The sequence below is a fragment of the Gambusia affinis genome, linkage group LG10, assembly GCF_019740435.1.
Source record: "Gambusia affinis linkage group LG10, SWU_Gaff_1.0, whole genome shotgun sequence".
NCBI classification, from domain to species: Eukaryota; Metazoa; Chordata; class Actinopteri; order Cyprinodontiformes; family Poeciliidae; genus Gambusia; species Gambusia affinis.
Genome location: NC_057877.1, coordinates 17,168,697 through 17,177,759, shown reverse-complemented (window position 1 = coordinate 17,177,759; position 9,063 = coordinate 17,168,697). Strand labels below are relative to the sequence as shown.

At 36.0% G+C, this 9,063-nt stretch overlaps 1 protein-coding gene across 2 annotated transcripts in view; it reads right to left on the bottom strand.

The window, feature by feature from the left end:
- Nucleotides 1-741: 741 nt before the first annotated feature.
- The window catches only part of xxylt1 (xyloside xylosyltransferase 1), a 34,638-nt gene continuing 26,316 nt past the window's right edge, over nucleotides 742-9,063 (bottom strand). For both annotated transcript variants that reach the window (XM_044129600.1, XM_044129599.1), the window contains exon 5: nucleotides 742-2,916. In XM_044129600.1, the coding sequence (XP_043985535.1) occupies nucleotides 2,520-2,916 (397 nt within the window). In that variant the 3' untranslated portion in view covers nucleotides 742-2,519. The remainder of the gene's footprint in view (nucleotides 2,917-9,063) is intronic.

The following is a 9,063-nucleotide window of genomic DNA, read 5'->3' as shown; positions in this document are numbered from 1 at the left end:
AACTGCGCCACTGTGCAGCCTCTACATTTTATATAGTTCTTTTGCATGCAAAACTTTAGTTCAATGTGAAAAAATAGTTCTTTTACACTTTGCATGAGCACAAAACAATTTGCAAAACAAGGGTGAATGCCTAAAGGAGAATGTGAAATACATTTTTCAATGCAAGTATACAGTAGTTTGGATGCTATAAAATAAAAAAGATTAGCAGTGAGCTTGTAATCCATTCTTACTGTGCTGAAAGAAATCTTCCCTGTGTGTTTCTTTGTTAAAAGTGTGAGTCAAGTCAGACAGTGACAGCCATGGAGCATTGATATTTCTTAGAATATGAACATCAGCACAGCAAGAAAACTGAAAATGGGTCAGTGTCTGCAGTCACACTTTTGGCTCTGATGCCATCTCTCATGTGTGCTGGCTGATAGAGGACTGTGTTCAGCAGCAGCTGAAGTTCAAATTAGAAGAGCAACAATGGCCTTCAGTGCTAACACCAGTATTAACACTAATAGGTCAACCTTCTTTTAGTTTGGAGCCCTTCTCACCTGCATGTTAATTCCTACAAGAAGGTAGGAAATTAAGGATGTTTCCCTTCCACGGGGCTCTGAAGTCCATTAGCCGCAAACACAGAACTGAAGTGAGACATAAAAACACAAAATTAGCACTCAGGTTGTTGGAAAAGAAAATATAGGAGAAACTGAATTAAAGTTTGGCCTGAATGACGCAAAAATAAAACATGAGTCGTCACAATCTGAATAGAAAATGTATATTTATTAATGTAAATGCTCCAAAATCAATAAATGTTAAATTATTGATTCATATGGCTTTAAACACAACATTCATTTAAATCACACAATTGACAAAAAGACAGATCAGTAATGCATCAATTGTCAGGCGGTATTCATGGTTACATTCGTGAATCTGTTCATTTGAATGAGGACAGAACTTTTGCCATCATTTAAAGATCACCAGTGTTTAAAAACTAAATTGGGAAAATATCACGGAAAGCAGCTCCGTGCAGTCTAGTGACTCACCTATAATCTGTGACGTTGTAAAACAAAATAATCTGAACAATTATTTTGTTCAGTGCATTTTTCAATATGCACTGAGGCTCTGTGTTTTTAGGTTTTATTTCTTAAGATAGTTAAATAAAACATAACCACTACAGCATTTCGACTGCTTGCTGTCCTCCAGCAGCCCAGAGCCCAGTATCTCTTCTGTCCTCTGGTTCGGCTCCACATTGATCAGGCTTCCAACACTTTTTTCTTTGCAAAGTGACTCTTTTCAGACTTAACTTTGTGGTATTGCAGTTTTTAATAACATTTTGGCCATTTGAGTACAAAATATTAAAACTGAACCTGATAAAATCATAGCCAGGTCTTAACTTCTGGAGGTTCCAACAAATAATGAAACACAATGAAAAAAATATATATAAATAACTAAACTAAATGGGTAAATCATAGGTTTGTCAATATGGGGATGAAATATCCTGGATTAAATACACAGAGCGAACAATTGTAAGCCTTTAAACATTTAAACATGTAAGTCCACACTTCCTTGAAGACACCAGTGTCCTCATGAAGGCTAGGGTTTTTAATTTATAATCTAGTCAGCTGAATTCATGTTAAATTATCCATCCATCTACATTTCAGGCTATATTTATCCTCACAGGGTCACAGGGGGAACTGGTGTCTGCCTTCAGGGTCAGTGTGCACCATCAACAGGCTGCCAGTCCACCAGAGGATCATAATAATGAGAAACAGAGGACAGACAGCTAAACATGAACAATGTTAAAGCTAAAAGCTAATTAACCCAATATGCGTGTTTTTGCACTGTGGCAGACAGTTGGACGACCTTCTTTCTGCAAAGCCACAGTGGAAATAAATACCGCCATTGAGAATGGAGACAGAAACAGGTTCATGAAGAATACCAGCTCATTGATGCTTGCTTTCTTTCAAACTGTTGTAACATTTTGATGCTTTGGCTTCATCAGTGCTGTCCTGCATGCCCAGTCGCCATTTGGGGTAAAATTCATAATGTTTCTGTGCTTTAAAAACGCTCTTGACCAAAAAAATATAATAAAATCATAAATGTTTTATCGCAGCATTTCATGGGAAAAAACAAAACAACAGAAGCTACAATAACCAACAGGACTTTATAGATTATAATGGCAAATATGGTTCCACAGTTCTCTCTGCACCACTGACCGCCAGCTTTAATTTCACTGAAATGGGAATGTAATGTAATATTATGGCACTAGGCGCTGCATGAGTCAATCCCATCAATGCAAAAGCATGCTTCCTCTTCACTGCTGTTGTCAAAGACAGAAGCTTTAGACTTTAGGCTGAACATAAAATAAAGCAGTAAAATCAGTCATTTGGTTGGTAGCCTTTCATATCCTCTTGGCCAGCAGAGAGGCAGGCTCCATGACTGGTAAGGAAAGCCATTGTCTCTGGAAAACAAGTCCTACATCCCACATTAGCAGGAAAAATATTTCCTTCTGCTACGCAAAGAATGTCTTTTTCAGTTCAATCATCTGGAATAGGGGCATTACAGTTCCCATGATAGATATAAACGGGCCCATCACAACCGTAATACAACTGGAACACATCTCCGTAGCCGTGGTCCCTCCACCAGGTGCACAACTGTCGGTTCCAGCCGCAGGCCAGAGAGTAAAAAAGTTCAGGATGCTCCATGCCGATCATTGTGAAGAAGTCCTGGTCCCCCAGGTGGCCCTTGAAGCGATACTGTTCTGCTAGTTTGGCCACGTTACTGGGTTTCAGTAGCTGGTTGTAGAGAGTCGAAGCCCTCATGGCGCTCAGGTCCAACAGCATCACACCACTGTTGAAGCCTGGAAGGCCCTCGGGTGGAGGTTCTCCTACCCTGGTCTTGGGGTTCTCCTTACGATACAGCCAGAAGGTGTGTCTAAGGAAAGAAGTGTTAGGTTGTTGATTAGTTGGCAAAACTCAACGTCGTACTGCGCTCAACAAGGTAGTCTAATTTATGGGATCGTTTGGTAGATCTGGTTCTCTTCCTCGGCATTCTTCTGTGCCCAACCTCTTTCACAGACAAACCTCCTGTTGCACCAGCAAAACTTCAGTGCCTCCACTTAAACCTTCCACTTATACATAAACACACACATACATATGAATGACCCCACTTGTCATGGTAATCTTTTAAACCAGAACCACCTTCATTGCATCAGTAACTTAAACATTTTACATGAAGTCAGCTAAATATATATCTGCTTTGTGACAATTTGTTCCAACAATAACTTGATTTAAATTTAATAATCCACTGTCTCTTTTCCACCAAACTGGTTTAGCACCAGTTTTTTGTTACCATCACAGCAAGCTATGTTCCCGAAAAGCTGGATCTTTCCAAACTCCGACTTAAAGCAAGGTCAGAGGTAAAGCCACTTTTGTCAGCAGCCAAAGGTGAACTCATGGAGAACAACAACCAACCAATAAATAATCTGGTTAGTATTATGAAATGTTCGCTAGCGTCACCTATGGAAAAGGAATCCAGTTCTTTTACAGAATCACTTAGGAATGAGTTCTATTATCAGTGTTGGTTAAGCACTGAAATCCCATGTGCTTTGCAGAATCATTTAATCCAACCCAGTAAAAGAAAAAAAGGAAGGAAAAAAATATTTAGTGTGTTTTAAAAATTAGTCCTGTAGCTGTACAATCCATCATCAAAGACCACAGTCACAGGAATGCTAAAAATCTCTTATTCTCTAAGATTTAACACTGATGAGCGAAATAAAACCATAAAAGATAGTCTAAATCTTGTTCTCCGCAACTCACACACACATTTAATATAGCAGGGTATAAACAACACACAGGGTGCAGAAAGCTGTGCATCAGCAGATAAAGCAGCCTGCCTAAACTCATATTTGTGTTTAAAGTGTTTCTGAAGTTCTGGTCTTCAGAGGGGCTAAAAAAAACCTTTTCTGGTGGAATGTGAAAATGCTGCCTCAAATAAAGTAAACATAATAAACTTATTTTGGTTTGACTGTATACTGTTGACATTGTAAAATATTTCCAGACTGCAAAGAACACATGAATATTTCTGTAAAACCAAACGTTTTCTAAAATTGATCAACTCAAAAGGGCATAGCATTTACTATTTATCCTATCAATAGAAATAATACAGGCCTTCATATTTTTTGACATGATGTTATTTTCTAAATATTTTCTCTGTGTCGTGCTGGTTTATGCTTTCAGGGAGTTTGAAGGAAAAAAAAAAATCACTAGTGTATCTGTAATTCAACATTTTTCTCTGTGGATGGTTCAGATTCAGAGAACAGAGAGCTCTTGTCTGCACCGTTAAAAGTGTTTATTGTTGAAATGTTCCATCTGTACTGAGCGATAAATGGGAAAGTAACCTTGCATGCTTGTGAACATGAACACCTGTACCAGAGCATTTGGACTATTCTTAGTTCCTGCTGAGCTCTAAAGTACGTAAATAAAATATGAATGGAGAACATTTTACTTTTATAAAAGCAACTAGAAACACTCTTAACCTTCATGCTGCCTGTTTCAGAACTATTTTCAGATGCAAGGACTTTTGAGAAGTTTTGGATCATACAATGTATCCTGTCTGTGAAACACGATCATATTTAGTGTGAGCGGCAGATTCTCCAAGTCATGATTTGATATTATTACTGATCTACATTCAGCTCCTGTTGCTTGTTTTGAAATGAAATGAAATGAAATGAAATGAAATTTATTCGAACATGATGCAAATATAAAAATAAAATAGTGCACAGTAACAAGAAGTGCATAAGAAAGAAGAGAAAATACAGATTTTTAGTTTCAGTTAACATATCATGCTCAAAATGGGGTAGGAAGAAGTGAGAACTTATAAACTCCTACCCCTAAACACTTGAGACTTTAGAGTCCTACTGTCATTAAAAAAAAAAAAATCAAAATCAAAGTGGCAGTCAGAAGTAACAGTTACTAATATTTACCTATACATTTTCCCATTTTATGCTGGTTTATCTTTCTAAACCCTTACACCAAGTTGTTATCTTCAATACACACCTTATTGCTTTCTGTCCCCATGTGTGTATCTATTGAAAATTACCTCTTTGTACTTTCTTTTGAATTGTGTTAAACTATTGCTTTGTTTTAAATCTTCATGTAACTTATTCCATAACTTTACACCTTTAATTGAAATACAGAAGCTTTTTCTTGTTGTTCTAAAATTGCGGATCTTGAAGTTTGAGTGACCCCTTAAGTTATACCGCCCTTCTCTTTCAGAAAACGTGCTCTGTATGTGCTCAGGTAACAACTTTTAGATACCTTGAACATAAATTGAGCCATTTTAAATTCTACAAGCTCGTCAAATTTGAGAATTCTGGATATTATGAAGAGCGGGTTTGTATGCTCATAATAACCGACATTATGGATGATTCTAATGGCTCGTTTCTGTAGGACGGTTATCGGATGTAAAGAGCTCTTGTAATTAACTCCCCACACTTCACAGCAATATGATAGATATGGTAAAATCAGAGAGTTATATAGAATATGAAGTGATTTAGCATTCAATACATGTCTAGCTCTAGCCAATATGGATATACTTCTACTGAGTTTACTCTGTAAATGTTGAATATGAGGTTTCCAACTGATTTTGTCATCTATTATTAAACCGAGGAACTTATTAGCAAAAACCCTTTCTAGAGTTACGTCCTCTATTTGAACTTGGATTTCAGTATTTTTATAACAGTTCCCAAAGACCATGAATTTTCTTGTCCAAATTTAGGGATAATTTGTTATGGTCAAACCATATCTTTAACTTACTAATCTCTGAAGTGACTGTTGAGAGAAGATGCTCTAAATTGTCTCCTGAGGCTAGAATATTTGTGTCATCAGCGAATAAGATAAATTTTAATACATTGGACACTTTACTGATATCATTTATATAAAGATTAAATAAAACTGGTCCCAATACTGATCCTTGTGGTACTCCACAGACAGTCTCCTGCCAATCAGATTCCACATCTCCCAATTTCACAAATTGTTTCCGGCTCTTTAAATAACTCCTCATCCAGTCAGAAACTACTCCCCTAATTCCATAGCATTCTAATTTTTTAAGTAGGATTTCATGATTTATTGTATCAAAAGCTTTCTTTAAATCTATAAATATCCCTACTGCCAGTTTCTTACTATCTGTTGCGTTGGTTATTTCTTCTATTAAGTCAGTTACGGCCAGCGATGTTGACCGGTTTGCTCTGAATCCATATTGACTGCTGATAAGTAGCGAATGTTTTTCTATGAATTGTTCCAGTCTTTTCTTAAAGAGTTTTTCCAGGATTTTAGAAAATTGTGGGAGAAGAGAAACAGGCCTGTAGTTAGTGAAGAGGTGTTTGTTGCCAGTTTTATACATTGGTTTGACCTTCGCTATTTTCATTTTGTTGGGAAATGATCCTGTTTGAAATGATAAATTGCAAATATAAGTTAGTGGTTTAGAGATTCCTTTAATTACTATTTTAATAGTTTTCATGTCCAGATCATCACAGTCAGTGGAAGTCTTATTTTTACAGTTATTCACAATGTTTATGATTTCTTCTTCTAGTACAGGGTTGAGATATAAGGAGCTGGGATTATTCTCAATTAGATATTGCTGAGTTGCAGTTTTTGTAGTCGGTATTTTTTCTGCTAATTGAGGTCCTATATTAACAAAAAATCTATTGAATTTATTGACGACACTTTTCAAATCAGTAATATTCTGTTCATTATCTATAAAATAGTCTGGATATTTGTTATTGTTAGCTTTTCTAATAACTCTATTTAAAATATTCCATGTTTCCTTAATGTTGTTTTTATTCCTATCCAGTAATTTATGATAATAGTCCTTTTTACATGTTTTTATAATATTAGTTAACTTATTTTTATATTTCTTATATTTGTTTTCTGATTCAGACGTTCTATGTTTTAGAAATTCTCTATAAAGTTTGTTTTTCTTTTTACATGCCTTTTGTATTCCTTTTGTGATCCACTGTTCATTTTTTTGATTGCTTTTCCTGTTATATTGTTTAATTGGGCAGTGCTTGTTATATAATATTTTAAATATTTTTAGAAATTCTTCATATGCTGAATTCACATCATTCATTTTATATATTAATCTCCAATCATAGGCCAACAACTCCTTTAGTTCCTTTAGTTATGTGTAGTTTGCTGGTATCTGAGGCTTTGTGGTCTATGCAGCATTATGAAGATGAGTCTACGTGCCCCAAAACACATACTGGGTGAGTGAGGTCAGCAAGAAACATTTACACACACTCTCCCATGAGGCTGTTCTAATCACTGGAGTTTACTGTGTGGACCAACGGGGAACGGCATCAGTGTCAAGACGGCTAAAATAAACAACAGACACCGCAATGGTTATTAGATGAGCACAGCTGAAGGAACACAGCTTTTATGTAGCACACTGCACAAATGTATTCAAGAGTTTATGTGAAACAAACATTGGGGTTCTGAAGCCACAGACGACTATACTGCAACAGTTAGCACTGAGAATGCAAAAAATGTTCACCTTTATTTGTGTGCCAAAGTGGCTAGGTTTTATAAAATATGTGACACAGAAAATTAGCTTATTGTTCATCTTTTCTTTCTGTGTTCAACAAGTGAATATGCATACACATTTATAGAATTAATAAAACTAATACAATATACTTTAAACATTTCTCTTGTTCATTGTGTAAACTATCTTGGTGAAATGGTTGCAGTAAAAGGTTAAAGGTCAGACTGCAAAGGCTGTACATGAGTAATTTTAGCCAATATTTTCCTCTGGGAATTGTTTTGTTAGGATGTGAAGCAAAAACAACAGTCACTGTAGTCTTGTAGAACATTACACATTTAAGTGAGTGATATAGAGAGCATCTATGTTCCCCAACATAGGGACGCTTTTTATTTTCCGTAGTTTGTACCAGTGCACCCAGTACGCCAGTAAGACTTCACACAGCTCCAGCTTAGATTGCAGTCAATTCACACATTCATCCTCTAGTCAGTTTTTGCTGCCAATCTTCCCAGTGAAGTTTCTCTGACTTGTGAAAGAATGGAAAGCATTAGCGGGGGACAAGGACACGCTGTGTTGCTATTTGTTCCTAATGTGTCCTTCATTCGCTCAGGACAACAAGCAGCCTGCTCTCTCTAGTGGCTCTATAAAACCCACAGGCAGACATCAGGCTGCATGTTCAGCTGGTAACACTAATGAATTGCTTGGGCAAGATGCACCGGCTGCACAATAATTAAAAAAAATCCCACGTATGTTGGGAAAAAATGAAACATTAAAGTATGAAAATATTAAATAGTAGAAGTATTTTTCGTGCCTTGTTATAATGTGTAAAAAGAATGTCGACACGTATTCAGCTAGCTACAATTTTTCAATATTACTGAAAAGCTAATTTATTTCAGTAACTCAATTCACTACAAGAAACACATTAATTATAGTCAAGACTGATGCCTTCAAGCTTTTATTTCTGTTAATTATGATGATTTAATTATGATGAATTTTACATGTAGAACCATCTGAGCTACTGGTATGCAGTAATTTTTATGCCATAAATTAAATTTTTTTAAGATCTGACCTCCATTATTCTCATCATTTTGTTTGGTGGTTAGATCAGGTGTATTCTTGGATGTCACAGCTAAAGTCAGTTTTCAAGTTTATTAGTTTGTCTTATTATTACTGCCCTGAATGTCAGTAAATTTGGGCAAATAGCTATATTTATTTTAGTCACATTTTGACATGACAATCAACCCACATCTGCCTTACGTGGCATCTTCTCTCATCCTTCCCATTATTTATAGCAGCTCAGAAAAAAATTGATCTCTGTGACACATTTAGACTATTTTTTCTTACAGTCGGATTATTTTTTTTTGTACTGAATAAATGTGTGCAACTTTTTTTCAGAGATAGATTTAGCTTGTTCCGTAGTTTTAAGAGTCATTTATTTCGAGGCTTGTTGCACATTTTGAACCAGGGGTGTATTTATTTGGGGAGGATGTTGTAAAATAGAATACACATTAGAGATAATGGGTGAAATGGGCATGACATAATTAA